Genomic DNA, 18,697 nt, shown 5'->3' on the forward strand with positions numbered 1-18,697 from the left:
GCTGGTAATAAGAGCAAAGCAGGTGGCAATGCCCACCCCAGTCTTAACCCAGCTGATATTAGGAGTGGAGCAAGTGGCAATGCCCACCCCCTTTCAGCCAGCTGGGGTCAGGAGCAGAGCAGGTGGCAATGCCTGCCCCCTGCCTTAACCCAGCTAGTATTAGGAGCAGAGCAGGTGGCAATGCCTACCCCCCGCCATCATGCATTTGGGATCAGGAGTGGAGCAAGTGGCAATGTCCATCTCACGCCTTCATCTGGCTGGGATCAGGTGCAGAGCAGGAGGCAATGCCCTTCTTCCCTTCACCCAGCCAGGATAAGGAGCAGAGCAGGTGGCAATGCCCACCCTCTTCAAGCTACCGGAATAAGCCACTGAGCAGGCAGCAATGCCCACCCTGTCTTCACCCTGCAAGTCAGGAGCCAAGCGTGCAGCAATGCTTGCCCCCCTTTACCCAGCCATAGTCAGGTGCAGAACAGGAGGCACCTTTACTCGGCATGTATCAGGCATGGAGCAGGTAGCAAAACCCTTTCTCATGGCCGAGATCAGGCAGATCAGGCATGAAGCAGATGACAATGCGCCCCCCCCCTCACCAGCTGGAATCAGTGAGGGAGAAGGAGCGAATGCCTGCCTGCCTGCCCTCCCCTTTCTAGAGCCTATTGTATTTTTTTCCCCACAACGGGATTTGGTGCGTGTATATTCATACACAAGCTCTCACCAAGTTTGCTTTGTTTCATTAATACACATTTAACCCCTTTCTGTCCCGTTGCAGATTACTTCCATGCCACCCGAGCTTTCCTGCTGATGGGGATGCTTGCCGGTGCTGCCTCTTCCTTTGGTCTTTGTGCCTCATTTTACTGCACTCACTTGCACTCCATTTCCACCACTCGCTTTGCAGTTAAAGCCGGCGTTGCAGCAGGTATTTCATTTAGATGTCTAGAAGTTCCCATAGTTCCATTCTTTGCCTGGGTTTACTATGTCCTTAATTTTTATTTATTTCTTATTTCTTTTATACGTCATTTTTGTGTTGCCTTTCTCCCCAGTGGAGACCCAAAGCAGCTTCCCTCACTCTTCTCCCCTCCATCTTTGCAAGGAAAGGGAGTCACTTAAACACTGAGGTATCAGAGGGTAGCCATGTTGCTTTGTGCTAGGAGACCAAGATCTGAGATCAGCAGCCCCTTAAAGACCAACAAGGGTATAAGCTTTCGAGAGACAGAATTCCCTTCATCAGATACAAGCAGGAACAGAGATCACTAAGCCTTTATTTCCCACTCAGAAGGTGGGAGGAGTGTTTTAAAGGATGCAAAGGTACAGTGCACCATGTAATCAGATTGATAAGAGCAGGGAGGGGGGGAATGCTTATGAGTTGGAAATGCAGAAAATTAGCATCTGTCGTGAGATAAGAATCCTGTGTCCCTGTCATTGCACTGGGCATTGTGCCACCATTTGGGGCCAAAATCGGCCCACTGCTGAGAATGGGAGTACTGCTGGGAGGACCCTAGAGAGCTCCTCTGCTTCAGACCAGGTCAATTCAGGCCCCAAATAGGCCTGATTCAGCCCGTTTGGGGCTCAAATTGGCCCACTGGAGTGTGCTGAATGGGAGTGCTGCTGGGAGGGACCCGGAGGGCTCCTGTGCTTCACAGTAGGTCAATTTAGGCTCCAAGTTGTCAGGCCCCCTCAACCTCCCAGCAGGTGGTTAGAAGCATGGCACTCAACACGTTGGGGAGTAACGTCATCGCGCAGCCACCGTGGGAGCACCCCCATGCTCCACAGGGGTATTAATTCAGACCTAATTCTGCTGGATTCGGGCTAGATTCTGGCCTGAATCGGGCCTCCATCGGCCCAGATCAGGCCTCTACAGAGCGCAGGAGGGCTCCCGGGATCTGCAGCAGCACGATCTGGGCTAATTCAGCCCAGATCTGGCCCAATCCAGGCCAATTCCCACTGGACCCAGCCTACATCTGGCCTGCTTCGGGCCCCAGTGGGCCTGGATCTGGCCCCTGCGGAGCAGAGGAGCACTCCCGCGCACCGCAACAGCCCAATTCAGTCTGAAATGGGCCCAAATCGGATGTCCGTGTTGCGTGGAATTGCGCCATGCTGCCCAGGAGAATGAGCAGGAGGCACGCTCCTCCCCTGCCAGCCCGGTAAGTGGGGGCGGGGGCAGGGCTAGGGGTGGGTGATCCCCCACCCCCAGCGGGGGATTGGCAACCCTAGACCAAAAGGTTCATGATTCGGCTGCCCAGGAGCACATCCTGAGAGGTGCAGTGGTGGGGGCAGAGGGTGGGAGCAGGGGATCTCCCACCCCCAGTGGAGGACTGGTAACCCTGTTGTTAGCTTCTCTGTACAGTGAGACAGGGACAGGAGCTCTGCAGAGGTGTGGTTCTGGAGGGCTATCAGTACTTTCTTTTTGTGATTCCTAGGTGTTTGTACCTTGATTGCCATGTCCGTGTTCACGGGAGTGTACAATGATGGATACTCAGTCCTCCTGACAAATTACGGATGGTCTTTCTATTTAGGCTGGGCCTCATTCCCTTTGTTTCTGATCACTAGTAAGTATATATGAAAGAATTAAACTTGATCATCACATGATTTTTCTTATCTGCCTGGAAGTTTAGGCAACTGGTGAACGTTCATCACCACCCAGGCAGATTTCCGTGAACACAGAATACATTGTATAGCAGGCTAGATGGGAAACATTCCTCCTGATGTCCTAGTTTTCTACATGCAAAATGAATTTTTTTAAATGGAGGAAACAAATGTTTTCCCCTTTACTCTCCAACTGGAGGGCATGTGGTTCTCCCAGATTCAGTATGAAAGTTGCCCAAAGCAGTGTGGCCAGAGATTGAAGCTGAGCAGAGAAACATCAAAATACAAGGGAAATATATAAGAGGGAGAGGTTATGAGAGGTGGCTTCCTGCTGAATAGATAATAAACATGGGCATCTAAGACATCCCTGTGGGCCAATTCCCATACAAGTTGTACCCTTGGATCACCTCTTGTATGCCTGATGGCAAGCAAGACTGGCACCAACTAGCTCTGTTATGCCAATCCGAGAGCCAAGCTACAAGTGACTTTTTTCACACGTAGAACACTTGATAGATTTTGCAAGTTTTCCTGGGAACTGAAGTCCCAGTGTCCTTCCCCTCTCTGTTAGAATCGCTGCCTAAAGAGCCAGAGAAAGCTGGCTGCAGCAGCAGCTTTTGCAAATCCAGAGCAGCTCCCCGGGAGCAAGACACCCAGGGAGAAAGCTGCAGCTGCCCGCCCCCAAAGATCGTTGAGAGCAGGCTTGTGACTGGAGGAACGATTTGCAAAAGTTGCTGCTGCCGCTGGCTTTCTCTGGCTGTTCAGGCAGCGATTCTAACACAGAGGGGAAGGACACTTGGACTTCAGTTCCCAGGAAAACTTGCGAAAACGATCAAGTGCTCTACGCGTGAAAAAAGTCACTTGTAGCTTGACTCTGAGTAGAAGGAAGTTATGGCTGATGGTCTCTACAGAAGTGAAGGCCCAGAAAAAACTACCCCCCTCCTCAAAAAAATCTGGAGAAATTTTTGTCCACATTTTTTCTTTAATTTTCTCATGAAAAAAAGAGGAAATTGGGAGAGCCCGGTTGAGTGTAGGGGAGAGAACCAAATGACATATTGTTGATGACTGAAATGGTTTTTAAGTTTAGTTTTACTCACTCAAAATGTCTAGCATGAAACAATTACATAAAACAATGTGTAGAGTTGTAAGAAGATCTTTCCTACATATATCATTATTTTCAAGGTCTTCTCATAGAAAATCTTGAGACATTGTCTTACAAAACAGCTTACGGTGAGGATATTTGCTCTCCCTCCCCTCCACCCCCAATTCCTGAGCTTCCCTGAACACGATAACACTCCTGAAATTCTAGGAGATAGAGTATTGTTACTCCTGCAGTTTTGGGAGTTTTGGCGTTATTTCAGATATCCCTCTGAGCTGAGCTGAGCTGAAACAGATAATTTTATTTTCATTATGGCTCGGGTATATCTGAATACACCCCCCGCCAGATTGAAAATACAGAATTTATCATCTCAAATTCCATAAATATGCAAAATCATCAATGTTATATGGTAATTTATAAATAATGCATTTTAGGTTGTTAAAGATTGTCAATGGTCGGGATTGTGTCAGTGAAACTTTGTCTTACTTCACCTTCCCTGGTCACATTGCATTTCTCTCCTGACAGGTGGGCTTGCTTTCATCAATTTCCTGAATACTGCAGAGAAATGAGTTGTGTCTTCGTGATGGGATCTGGTGCAAAGTTCAGGTCCAGGGAACTCATCCTGGAAAGAAAGACAACAGCCTGAATTCATAAGGAAAGAAGAATGAACCCCCCCTCTCTCACACACACACACATTCAAGGTGCCTAATTATTTCACCTACTTTGTATGAAGAATTTATTTTTAGGTATCCAACATTGTTCCTTTTTTCTTAAATTTTTCTCTGTTCAAAATGTGGATTGAAAAATAAAAAGAATACCCAATTGCTTTAAGAATTGTAATCTTCTTTATAACAACAGAATGCATATATTCTCTTTTGGTAGCAGAGATAAGGGCTGTTTTAACATGCACCTGCAAGGTTCCAGAAGATCGTGCAAAACTCACGGCATGAGGTGTCTTCCTAGCACGATTTCCCAGTACAATCCCCTTTAATGGCGTGATGACGTCAGAAATTGGACCATTAAACAGGATCATGCCAGGAAATCGAGCTAGGAGGACGCTTCATGCCATGAGTTTCGCACGATCTTCTGGAGGCTTTCAACGTATGAAAATGCCCAAGATCAGTGAATAATTTCTACGGGGAGAAATTTCTTGTAATTTCAAAGAGTCCAAGGTTTGGTTCCCAGATTCTCCAGTTAAAAGGATCAGGGCCAGGTAGTATGGCTTGGAAAGACCTCCCTGAGAGAACCCAAGGGAACCAGAGCCTAAAGAACAGAGCCGAGCAGAGGGCAACCAAGCTGACTAAGGGATTGAAGCAACCTTTCCTATGAGAAAACACTGAAGATTCTGGAATTATCCACTTTAGAAAAGAGATTACTGTGGGTGTGTCATCATGACAGAGGTTTATAAAATTCACAGGGTAGAGAGAGACAGAACTTTTTCTCCGTCCCCTAAAATACTGGAATAGGGAGCACCCAATGAAGTTGATGGGCAGTTGATTCAGAATGGATGAAAAGAAATACTTCTTTACTCACAGATTAAAATGTGGAATTCCCTGCTAGATGACGTCGGCTCAAGCTACAGACTTGGGTCAGGGTTCCCAGACCCAACTTGAGTTCCCTGCAGCTACACGGAAGCTTTGGGAAATAGATGTTGAAAAATTAAAGAGGCGCCCAAACGGCCCCAGAATGCCTCCATGAGTGGAGGAGGGACTCCTCCCTCCCCCCTCAAGCTGTTTCCCCCTGTCAAAAGAGCATGGGGGGATGGTTTCCCCCCTGTTTTTCTGCTCCACATGGAGTATTCTGTCCATGTGGAGCAATAAAAACATGGGTGGACTCATCCTGTGCTGTTTTGAAATGGGAAATGGATTTAGAGGGAGGGAGGAGCCCCTCTCCCCCCTGTGGAGGCATGCTGAGGCCATTTGGGCCCGCTTTTATTTTTTAACAGTCATGTTCTTTTTAACTGCCGTATTGCTGCAGAAGCCTGATTTGGGTCTGGGGAATCGAGCCCCAACTTGTTAAAAACCTGCACATTTAGCTTGACCAGTAATGGTGGTCAATACTTTAAATGGGAATTAGACAGATTCATGGAGAATAAGAGCCAAGCCACAAGTGACGAATGGCACTTGCCTGGCAAGTGAACAGACACATGTGTATTCCTCCCTGTTCACTTGTGCTCCACTTGCGCTCCACTTGATCACGATCAAGTGATCACGATCACGATCAAGTGGAGCACAAGTGGAGCACAAGTGAACAGGGAGGAATACACGTGTGTCTGTTCACTTGCCAGGCAAGTGTCATTTGTCACTTGTGGCTTGGCTCTCAGTCTTTCCTAGCAGAGCTATTTAACAATTGCTTCCATGCTGGATACCCCTTATAAGAAGGAGGGCAAGAGAGGAGACAGCTAAGTGTGTGTATCCTACCATTCTGCTCAGCAAATTTTGAAGCTTTCCTCCATCTTGGGGAGACTTCCTCCAACAGCAAGAGGCTCTTCTGATAGTGGCAGGACATCTTCTGTCACAGGAAGTGCGGAGGAAGGCTTCCAGCTCTGTTGTATGGAATGGCAATTTGCCCATTATAAGGAAGCAACACGCTGCTGGCACTTCATGCCCCTTCCCTCTCTCAGTGGAGCGGGAGGAGGAGGGGGAATTTGCTCATAGTGCCATCTGATGGTGATAGAATTCATCACCACGATGGCCTGGCAGAGGAAAATACAACCGTGAAGGCAGACAAGGTATCAAGCTGCTCTACTTACAAGTAGGTGAGTCTTTCAGAGACCCTATAAGCCAGTAAGGCCCCAAAGAGCAGACCCATTGCCCAAAGCACCCGTTCCATGTAAGGAAGATGAAGCATTCCATTCCATTCATTTGTGTGCAGGGGGAAAGAGATTGCCCTCAATCGAATGCTTGAGAGGCTAATCTTCTCCTCTTCCTTTGCCAGTTTCGAAAACACAGCCCCACCCAAACTTGCCCATACGCACTTCCATGAGGTGGAAATACAATCGATGGTTGTTGTGGGTTTTCTGGGCTGTATTGCCGTGGTCTTGGCATTGTAGTTCCTGACGTTTCGCCAGCAGCTGTGGCTGGCATCTTCAGAGGTGTAGCACCAAAAGACAGAGATCTCTCAGCGTCACAGTCTCTCTGTCTTGAAGATCTGTGTTGGATGGTTGAATTACCTTAGTGGCATGCCTATTAGAGCCTGTTTGGATTCATGATTGAATCAATAAGGAAGTTGTCATTGTGGTGGAAATTCTGGGATACATACAAATACATGGAAATATAATCCTTTAGCAAATTCCTTAGCAAATTCCAAAGTTCAGGAGGGGTGGGGGAATTATTGCTATCAGTGGGAAATGGGATGGGGAACAATTCCTGCCACGTTTGGTTGGACTTTGCAAGGAGGAGGTGCCACTCCTGCCCATCTCTGATAAAAGGGCATGCCATGGGCAGTGAGATCAGAGCTTCTTACACTTTTTGGATGCGAAATGCCCACTTCACCAGAAGAACGGACGTAATGCTGAGCCCGGTGAGAAGATTGCATCTATTCATCGCTCTGGGTGGGGAAAAGCTTCATTTTCAATAGCTTCAAGGCTGGTGAGTTTTTAAGCTGGTGTGATTGTGAAAGTAAGGAGGAGAATATCTCAAAGGTATCTCATCAATCAGTTTGCATAGGACCTGTGCCAGAAAGCAAAGCAAAAAATCTAGCCTTTTTTTAAGTCTTTTTTTTGTCTGATTGTGTTTATTTCACTGGACAAACTGGCTGGACTTATTAAAAACACAGACAGCAAGCCCTGTTGGGTCAGACCATGGGCCCATTCAACGTGTACTGGCTAGCTCACTATAAAAAAGTATCGAGAATCAGGCATGAATAATACAAGCCTTCCTTTGTCTGTTTCTGCCCTTCAAAGGTGGAGCGTCGCTAAGCGTGACAATTCCACTTGTCCATCGGTTGATCTATCTCCCATCCAGCAATTTGTGTCTACTGCCTTTTTCAAAGACCATCTAGGCCAGCCATCACCACCACACCTTATTGAAGTGAATTGCTTAAGTTAAATGTCAAGAAACAAGAAGTCAATGTGCTTCTGCGCACTTCGTTGGAGTGGATCATTTGTGTCCACTTGCCAGAATGCAGAGATGTGCAGAAGGGCATCACGGAGCAGTGCCTGTATTTTAGCATGAAGGACCATCTCCCAAAATGATCCTATGGTTTTTTCCTAGAGTGTCAGTGACATGGTGACATCACAGTGCTCCCCCCCCCCGCCCCAATATCTCCAAGGTTAATCGCATGAAGCTGGCAATCCTAGACAGGACCTATGGGAACACCTGAAGAGAGACCTGGAAAGCAGGTTGAGTTGCAGTCAGGTACTCTTTTCCTCCACTCAAAGAGAGGTGAGGCATTCTGGTCTATTCACTTCTGTGGAGGAGGGAAAAGAGAAAAGCTACAGTTCTCCCATTTTCCCAGTGCAGCTCCTTTTTTCTGCTCCATTGAGAACCCCAAAAAAGTTGTGATTAGGAAAAAAAAACCCCAAGTGTGAAGGGCTGGTGGAATCACTTTTAACCTACAGCCTGAGCTGACCTCTTCCTAAGAAGCAGCAGTGAAAATGGGGAAAGGACTGGGTGGAGAGAGAACCACCTTCTTGACATGGTTTTCTGGACTTTGGTTGGGGGAGGAGTGAAGCCCTGATAAACCACTCTGCTGTAGCTGATCAAGTCAGAGGTGCCAGAGACCTGTGCTAGCAAGAAGAATCTAGGACGTGATTCTGAGTCCAGTGAGAAGATGCACTTCTCTGGAAGGGAAAGTGATCTTGCTTTTCAATAGCTTGCAAGAGTTTTGTGACCATACAAATGTTAGAATTAAGGAAGAGACATCTAAAGGCAATTTTACGCATCTCTGGTTTGATATGGGACGAGGGCAGGGGTGTGTTAGATGCCGTCAATTTGCCTCCGACCTATGGCGACCCTGTGAATAAAAGACCTCCAAAATGTCCTCTCATTAACATACTTACTCATATCCTGCAAACGGGAGGATGTGGCTTCTTCTATTGAGTCCAGCCATTATCGAGTCCAGCCATCTTAGCTTGACTCAGTTTGTTTCCCATGACTTGCCTTGGGTTTGTCCCTAGTTTTTGAATTCAGAGGTAGATTGCTCTAGAATATGGGGGTTCTCTAGGAGAAATGCAGCTCCTGAGCTTTGCCCCCTCCTCAAACTCTGTACTTCACAGGTACTACCCCCAAATCTCCAGAAATTAGCTACGCTGGAGTTGACAACCCTCCTTTGCACTGAAGGGGGCAAGGAGGCCATTTCTAAATGTGTAGAAATGTTGTACTTACATATTGTAAGTTTCTCGACTGTCAAAATCATCTTCTTGTGTCTCTTAAGCCTTCTGCAATCCTCTGCAGACATAAAGCTTTGGAATGTCCTCACCTGAAGAATGGGATGTTCCCCTAGTTGGTCACTGCCGTGCTCATACCAAAACAAACTGCTATACGTTTGCCATCCTCCTTTTTCAGGTTCATCCCTTTTGCTATTGCGGTCAGAAACCGTATAATTCTCCACCATGGAAGGCCTGAGGATCGCTGCCTCCGTCTGTTCCTTTGTAAGCCTCTTGCTGCTCATCATTGCCCTGGCTACAGAGTATTGGATAGTGGATAGTGGAGGAGGCAACTCAGGATTGTGGCAATTATGTGCGCCTAGCATTTGTGCATCATATGGGATGAATGTACAAGGTAAGATCTTCCCTGTCCTGGGCCAGGAGGACTATAGAGACGATACTCCGAAGTGATAACTAATCATTCTTTTGTTGGGATCAAACATGTGGAAGAGGGAATATGACAGGAAACTTCTCCAGTGATGTCTATTTTTGTGTGTACGTATTGATAAAACACCGTAGAAAAGCAATCCTGTTGCAACTGTAAAGCTCTCTTTACTTCCAGATTCTTTCCATATTGCAGATGTACAATCCTGTACATTATGAAAACATAACACACTCAGAAAAAGAATGTGGATATAATCATACACAAGGTCTCATCAAGTTTGCTTTTTTGCTGTGTTTAATTAATACACATTTTTAACTCCCTTCTGTCCTGTTGCAGATTATATACATGCCACCCGAGCTTTCCTGCTGATGGGGATGCTTGCTGGTGCTGCCTCTTTCTTTGGTCTTTGTGCCTCGTTTTACCGCTTTCACAGTCAATCTATTTCCACCACTCGTCTTGCAGTTACAGCCAGCGTTATAGCAGGTATTTAGTTTAGATGCCTGGAAGTGTTGGGATTCCCATAGTTCTATTGTTTGCATGGGTTTACTGTACCTTTAATTTTTATTTATTTATTCATTATTTATTTTATACTTCATTTGTACCCCATGGCGCAGAGTGGTAAGCTGTAGAGATGGGCACGAACCAGAAAAACAATGAACCGTGCAGTTTGTGGTTCGTCACATTTCATGAACCATGAACTTTCACGAACTTGCCCCGGTTCACGAACCAGTTCATTTTGTTCATGAAAATGTCACATCACTTCCAGGCCAGCAGAAGGCCACTTTCGGCTTGCATGCGCGTGTTCCCAAACTCTGCAATAAGGTCACTTCCGGGAAGTGAAGTCATTGCACCGGGCATTGCGCTACCATTTGGGGCCTAAATTGGCCTACTGTGAAATTCAGGAGCTTTCCTGGGCCCTTCCAGCAGTGCTCCCACACTCCACAGCGGGTTGAATCTGGCCCATTTGGGGCCAAAATTGGCCTGCTGTGGAACATGGAAGCACTGCTGGGAGGGCTCTAGAGAGCACCTGTGCTTCACACCAGGCCAATTTAGACCCCTAATGGGCCCAATTCAGCCCGTTTGGGGCTCAAATTGGCCCACTGGAGCATGCTGCATGGGAGCGCTGCTGGGAGGGCCCCAGAGGACTTCTGTGCTTCACAGTGGGCCAATTTAGGCCCCAATGGTTCATGAGTCGGCTGCCCAGGACAGGAGTGCATCCCAGGAGGCACAGTGGTGGGTGGCAAAGGGTAGGAGCGGGGGATCCCCCATTCCAAGCAGTGGACTGGTAACCCTACAGCTTCTCTGTCTGTTAAGGCAGGGGCAGGAGCTCTGCAGGGATGTGTGGTTCTGGAGGGATATCAATACTTTTTTTTGTGATTCCTAGGTGTTTGTACCTTGATTGCCATGTCTACATTCACAGGAGTGTACAATGATAAATACTCATTCCTCCCAACACATTATGGATGGTCCTTCGGTTTAGGCTGGGCCTCGTTCCCTTTGTTTCTTATTACTAGTAAGTATGTATGGAACACTTAGACTTGATCTTCACATGATTTTTCTTGAATGGATAGAAGTCTGCCTGGGAATTTTGGCAACAGGTGGATGTTCATCATTCCCCAGGTGGAACTTTGTGAACACAGAATACGTTGTGGGCCCGCTCGCAGGGAGAGCGGACTAGAAATGAATTGAATAAATAAATAAGTAAGTAAATAAATAAATAAATAGTGCAGCCGGCTAGATAGGAAACATTCATCCTGATGTCCTCGTTTTCTACATGCACATTGATTTTTTTAAATGGAGGGAACAAATGTTTTCCCCTTTACTCTGCAACTGGTTCTCCCAGATTCCTTATGAAACTTGCTAAAGCGAATGTTGCCATAGATTGAAGCTGAGCAGAGAAACATCAAAATACAAGGGAAATATATAAGAGGGAGAGGTTATGAGAGGTGGCTTCCTGCTGAACTGATAACAAACAACACGGACAGCTAAGATATATTCCTGTAGGTCAATTCCCATAGAGGTTTTACCCTCAGATAACTTTTTATATGCCTGCTGGCAAGCAAGACTGGCACCCACTAGCTCCATTTATGCCATTCTGGGCAGAAGGAAATTATGGTTGATGATCTCGACAGAAGCGAAGGCCGAGATACAAAGAAACAAACAAAAAATCTGGTGAAAATTTAGTCAGCATTTTCCCCTTTAATTGTCTCATGGAAAAAGGGAAAATTCAGAGAACCTGACTGAGTGAAGGGGGGGTGGGGGGGAGGGAACCAGATGAAATATTGTTGATGACTGAGGGCAAAGCTACAAGTGACGAATGACACTTGAATGGCAAGTGTATTCCTCCCTGGTCACTTGCGCTCCACTCAATCCACTTGCTGTTCAAGTGTCATTTGTCACTTGTAGCTTGACCCTGAAATGTAAGTTGAAGTTTTACTCACTCAATATGTGTAGCATGAAAACAATTACATAAAACAATCTATGATGATAATTCCTGTGTATATTATAATTTTCAAGATCTTCTCATAGAAAACTCTGAGACATTATCTTACAAAGCAACTGAAAGTCAGGATGTCTCCCCCCCCCAATTCCTAAGGGCCAAGCTACAAGTGACGAATGACACTTGAACGGCAAGTGGATTGAGTGGAGGGCAAGTGAACAGAGAGAAATACACTTGCCATTCAAGTGTCATTCGTCATGTGTAGCTTGGCCTTCAGTTTCCCTGAAAACAATAACACTCCTGAAATTCTAGGAGATATTACTCCTGCAGTTTTGGGAGTGTTTGGGGTTATTTCGTATACCCCCCCTGAGCTGACCTGAAACAGCTAATTTCAGGTTAATTTTGGCTCAGGTATATCTGAAAAAATGCCCCCCTCCATATTGAAACCAAGGAATTTATCAGTTTACATCCCACAAATATGCAAAATCATCAATGTTATATGATAAGTTATAAATGATCAAAAAGAGTCCAGTAGCACCTTTAAGATTAACCAATTTTATTGTAGCATAAGCTTTCGAGAATCACAGTTCTCTTCGTCAGATGCATCTGATACAATAAAATTGGTTAGTCTTAAAGCTGCTACTGTTATAAATGTTATAAATTTTAGGTTGGTTTTCCCCCCCCCTTATTTTATTTTATCAAAGTAAAAATAGGATACAGAAAGAAAAAAGGGGAGGGGAAAATTAATGAGGTCAAGAAGATTTTGCAGCTGTTCGCTACACAAATTGTTATAATACAGAGTGCACACAAACTTAATCTTTTTCAATGTATGTCCATATAACAATAAAGACCTTTATTAAATCCCATTCCTGTATATTATCCCTCTGTGCTACACATACTTGATGCATACCTCCTCCTCCACACTCAATAATAAAAAATTAATAATCAAAATTTGAAAAGATTGCCTTTGGTCGGGATGTTTCCAGTGAAACTCTGTCCTACTTCACCATCTTCTCTAACCACACTGCTTTTTTCTCCTGACAGGTGGGCTTGCTTTCTTCATTGTCCCAAGTACTTCAGAGGCATGAGCTATGTCTTTGGGATGGCATCTGGGGCAAAGTTCAGATCCAGGGGGGGGGAAGCAAAAAGACAGCAGCCGGAATGTATAAGGAAAGAAGAATGAATCCCCCCTCTCTCACACACACAGACACGCATGCAAGGTGCCTAATGATTTCATCTGCTTAATGAAGAATTTAGTTTTTTGGGTATCCAGCGCTGTTCTTTTTATCCCTAATTTTGCTCTGTTCAAAATACAGATTGAAAAATAAAAATACCCAATTGTTTTGTGAGTTGTGATCTTCTCTATAACAACAGAATGCGTATGTTCTCCTCTTTTTGTAGCGGAGACAGAGGTCTCTGTAATTCATTTCTACAGGGGGAAGTGATGAAACTTCCATTGGAGAAAGAGCCACTTCAGTTTGTTAGCTTTACCTTTAGCTAGCAGTTTACTATGTGAAAGGGGGGACCTTTAACATACCTTCAACTGAACAGATTTTCCCCAAATGAAGAGAGAGCAAGGGTACAACACAGGTCTGGACATGAATTTCAGTAAGTTTTATTTAAATCATTTTGCATAGGTTACAGAGACTTTGAGAATCATGGTACAGTATGGTCTTAGCAGTACAATAGCTTAATTAACAATACAATAAGAACAAGGCATAATGAGTTATCTTACCAATCCTGGAGATGTCCCAGAGGTTCCCGTTGATGGAAAGAATGGGAGAGCGCTTTGCCAATCTGAAAGGGAAAGGAGAGATAGCAAGGAGATATTCCTTACTTTCTCTCCTCCTAGCTTCTTAAACTCCATGGTTTTTACTGCTCATTTTTATACGATTTTGGTCTATATCATCCCATTCAAATTCACCAGTGAGATTCCTCAGAGTCATTCCTGGCACTGGAAATCACCTAAAAATTGTAACATTTGCAGAATTTGCGCTGAGATCGTGACATCTGTAAAACGGTCAGGTCATTCTGATCCCTCAATATTTGCTATCATTACTCATATGAATAACATGTATCAGTAAAAATCCCCTAGATTTTAGCTTACTGCCACGTATCTATCCAAAGGTTCATTTAGACTCCATTTTGTTTGGTTCAGTATATCCTGAGTTCCTTATGATTAAGGCCTATGTAATTGATATATGCCTAGTAATTGCTGAGTTATTTCATGTAAAGCTACAATGAGATTGATTGAGCTGTGAATATATGGATATATATATGCATATATATGTGTTTCCAGCAAAACAATCATGTGGTTAGTGTCAAAGAGATGTTATAGTCAAGACAGTGTTTCTCAGTGACTTGGACTAGCATTTCTGAACGTACTGGACTGGCTTCTGCAGATGGACTGTCATTGTTTCTCTTGAAAACAGCAGAGGGTCTTAAAAGGATTTTTCTTGCTGTGGATCTTCCTCATTTTCCTCTCTTTAATTGTGTTCTCATGACTACTAGTGTGTGCACAATGTTTTCCTTCTCAAGACGTAAGAGTAGATGTGAAAGTTACTGTGTTTTAATGTCTTGAATCTTAAAAGTCAGAAAAAGGAAAAAGATTGTCCTTTCGAAATCTGCGTTTGTTATCCGTTAGCCCCCCTTCTTCTACTATTAGGTTCTGTGACATTTTTGACCGAATTTGGCCCCATTATTGATTTCATCTTAGTCCACATAAGCTAATGCAAACATTGCAAAAGCAAACATCACTTGTTCTTCCCTGTTCAGAGAACATGTCATTTGGAATCTTTCCAGATGAGACACAGCTTTGTGCCTGAAAAATAATATTCTGGTGCTTTCCATACTTAAAATGGAGTTCAGGATCTGAGCAATAGGCTGGCTTCACTATACAGGAATACAACAAGTTGGAGGAAAGCTTCTTAAGCTGGAGAGAGAGGGTACTTTAACAACACTAAATAATGCACTTTCAGTCCACTTTCAGTGCAGTTTGGTGATCATTTGCAAGTGCATTTTGCTGTTTCACACAGTAAAATCCAGTTTCAAAGTGCACTGAAAGTGAATTGTAAGTGCATTATTCTGCATGTATAAAAGTGCCCAGAGACACCTTGGAGGTTGGTTGGATTTACTCCAATATCATGCAGTTTCATTTGCTCTTGTTAATGGGAGGGGCCGGGCCATCAAGCATCTGCTTTGTATGCAGAATATCTCAGTGTAACAGCTTTCTTATCCATGGCTGATTCCACACACGTTGGATAATGCACTTTCAATGCACTTTATCAATCGTTTGAGGTGGATTTTTTGTTCCGCACACAAAAAAATCTGTTCCAAATGATCTATAAAGAGGATTGGAAGTGCATTATCCAACGTGTGCGGAATCACTCCATGTCTCACTAAGTCTTTATCTCAAACTAAAGATTTATCTTTACCCTTCTTGGATAGTCTTCATCAATTAGTTAAGAAGACCCTGCAAAACAGAATTTGCTTTCTTAGCACTGCCACTTAACAGTACAAAAATTTAGAGGGTTCTTCTTGCAAAGCTTTTCAGTTCAAGACACACAGAATCCTTCTAGAGTTTCAGAGGAGTTAGCCGTGTTAGTCTGTAGTAGCAAAATCAAAAAGAGTCCAGTAGCACCTTTAAGACTAACCAACTTTATTGTAGCATAAGCTTTCGAGAATCACAGTTCTCTTCGTCAGATGCAGTTGGTTAGTCTTAAAGAGTCTTACTGGACTCTTTTTGAATTTGCTTCTAGAGTTTATTTCTTTTTATTGATGTGAGACATGGACCTTAACAAAAATGGACAGGAGAAAAATGGACTCATTCGAACTGTGGTGTTGGAGACGACTCCTGAGGATCCCTTGGACAGCAAAAGTAACAAACCAAGCTGTCTTGGAACGCATAAAACCTGACATGTCTCTGGAGGGGGAGATTACAAAGCAGAAGCTCAGCTATTTCGGGCACATAATGCGGGCCAACTCACTAGAAACATCAATGATGCTGGGAATGGTGAGTGGAATGAGGAAGAGAGGAAGGCCAAAGACCCGCTGGCTGGATACCATCATGAAAGACACTGGACTGAACATGAAGGAATTGAAAGAAGCAGTCAGAGACAGAAAGGCCTGGAGGGATACGATCTACAGAGTAGCCAAGGATCGGACACGATTAAATGGCTAGGATTGGATTGGGATTGAAATACACTGTATTTTTTTAAAGAAGCAAGATATCAAAACATCTATGACCGCACTTTATAAAAAGCAAGCTGTATTGGTGAGGGCTTACCTCTTATCCTTGCACAAGCACACCAACATGCCCCTCCGTGGAGATGAAAAGTGAGCCACTGGCAACAGGGCATGCCAAGGGGACCCTGAGCAGGCCACTGTGGGAGGGAGGAAGGCCCAGCACATTGGACTGGCAAAGGCCCGGGCTGGGCCTCCCTACCACCTCAGGTAGGATTGTCAGTCCCTCCTCTCACCCTCTACCCTCACCCCCACTTACCTGGGCCTGGCTGACTGGGAAAGGCAGGGGAACGCACCTCCCTCTTTTAATTAAACAGTCAGATCCCCCTGGTCTGCTCTGCTTCTAAGTCAGTTGCTAGGCGTCAACCAAGGCGGGATGCTGACTCGCCCCATCCCCGTGGTTAGGGGAGGACCAGGCAACACCTGCCCCAGCTGGGGTGATCCGCAGGAAGGGCCTGGCATGTGTCCAGAGTCACTGGCATGCCCCCCCCCATACTATGAAATTATGCTGGAAAATGACACTGTACAACTAGCCAGCTATAAGAACATCCTTCAGTATTACTCCATCTGCGATGACTCCCAGGGTGTCTCGGTTGCTCACTTTAAAATTCAGGACTGGATGTTCCACTGTGATGCTGTAATGGATAGACAGGCAATCTTTTTTTCTAAATTTTACCAATGATTTAAACTATTCAAGAAGGATCATGTTAGAGCCCCCTATTTGGTTAATATCCTTCCTCACAACCTTGACCGTTTCCACACGCTGTTAAAGAAACGGCCCACTTACTGAACTCTGGCGGTTTTTTTCACCCACTCCAGATGTCTCCGATTTCAAAGTGGAAACAGGCAGTTTGGCTTTCATTTTTTTCAGCTTCTTTTAGCCGGCACAGGAAAGAGTGGGAAATTCCATTCTCAGAAAAGACGCTAAACAAACGGAAGACAAACTGCCTGCTTCCGCTTTGAAATCGGAGACGTCTGAAGTGAGTGAAAGAAACTCCCACCAGAGTTCAGTAAGTGGACCGTCTCTTTAACAGCATGTGGAAATGGCCGTTACCTCACAGCCTTTACCTCAATTCCATTTCAAACTATGCCCGCAATGCTGTTAACTGGTCATGACACAAAATACCCCAAGCTCTTCACTACTGTATTTGTGAAGCCTATGTTGTAGAGGATCTTCTACACTACCTATTATCCTGCTCACTCTATGCAGAGCCAAGGATTAAATTCCTAGCAGAGTTTTTAATGAATCTAAACTTCTCTTCAGGCTCTGAGAAACTGCTTTTTCTCCTGTCTGATACTGTTGCATTTGTTTCATATAGAGTCTCTCTTTTTGGTTTAGCATCCAAGACAATTCAAGCTAGAGCTGTTTCCCGTGATAGTAATACTTTTATTCAATTGGTATTTTCTGCCTAGATCATTTTAATCTATCAGTATCTGTACATATGTTTAATCACTGATTTGTATATACAACTCTCTTATATATGTTTTATGGCCTTTGGCAACAAACAAACTCTACCTGCTTATAAATTCTTCCGCCATGGTAGCTCAGCTCCGGACAGTGCCTTGGGATGTCCCCTTTCAACTTCCTTGTCTGAATATCCTCTGTGCACCCAGCTCACCAGATGTGCTTAGTGCTATCTGATCAGATTCATCACCAAGATGGCCTGGCAGAGGAAAATACAATAGGGAAGGGAGAAAAGTGTCAAGCTATCAAGCAGCCCTTCTTGCAAGCAAGTGAGTGTCTTGGCGACCCTTCTAGCCAGTAAGACCCCAAAGAGCAGACCCATAGCCCAAGGCACACAGTTCTAGAATCAGAGGAATTATCCATGTTAGTCTGTAGTAGCAAAATAGTAACGAGTCCAGCAGCACCTTTAAGACTAACCAACTTTACTGTAGCACATGTTTTTGAGAACCACATTTCTCAAAAGACAAGAAGAGAACTGTGATGAAGAGAACTGCGGTTCTCAAAAGCTTGTGCTACAGTAAAGTTGGTTAGTTCTAGAACCCAGTGGTGCAGCATGGGGGAGCGAGAGGAGGAGTTGCACCAGGCACATAATTTGGGGTGGGGGTGCCACGGGGTGCCATTTCGAGGACAGCCTATGCTCCGCGGTCGGCCACCTGCAAAAACCTGGCCGCCTGCCACACTGACAGGGTTGCTGTCCTGCAGCTGAGGAGCGTGTTGAGCTGGTGGCGGCAGCGCAAGCGGCTCCCGTGGAGGGCTGCATGATGGGGGCGGAGAGGCGAGCGGCCCAAATTGTGGGAGCACTCCCACACCCTGTGTGATGATGTCACTTCCAGTGACATCATCATGCAGTCCAGGGTGCGTGTGCATGCCAGGGAATTGCCTCGGGCACTCCAAATGCATGCTACGCTGCTGCTAGAACCCCCATGCAAGAAAGATGAAGTATTCCATTCTGTTCATTTGTGCGCAGGGGAAAAGCGATTGCCATCAATAAAACGTTTGAGAGGCTGATCTTCTCGTCTTCCCTTGCCAGTTTCCGAAACGCAGCCGCACCCAAACTTGCCCATACGCAATTCCATGAGGCGGAAATGAGGTTCTTCAGCAAATATCAAAGTCCAGGAGGG

General features: G+C 45.1%; 1 protein-coding gene across 1 annotated transcript; it reads left to right on the top strand.

Moving 5' to 3' along the window:
• The first annotated feature begins 7,144 nt into the window (after window positions 1-7,144).
• LOC129343504 (protein NKG7-like) lies at window positions 7,145-13,199 on the top strand. The gene is made up of 5 exons (XM_054999742.1): window positions 7,145-7,266; window positions 9,184-9,399; window positions 9,766-9,912; window positions 10,814-10,942; window positions 12,914-13,199. The coding sequence occupies exons 2-5, from the start codon at window positions 9,231-9,233 to the stop codon at window positions 12,955-12,957; spliced, it is 489 nt and encodes a 162-aa protein (XP_054855717.1). The 5' UTR covers window positions 7,145-7,266; window positions 9,184-9,230; the 3' UTR covers window positions 12,958-13,199.
• The last annotated feature ends 5,498 nt before the right edge of the window (window positions 13,200-18,697 follow it).

The sequence above is a fragment of the Eublepharis macularius genome, chromosome 15, assembly GCF_028583425.1.
Source record: "Eublepharis macularius isolate TG4126 chromosome 15, MPM_Emac_v1.0, whole genome shotgun sequence".
NCBI lineage: Eukaryota > Metazoa > Chordata > Lepidosauria > Squamata > Eublepharidae > Eublepharis > Eublepharis macularius.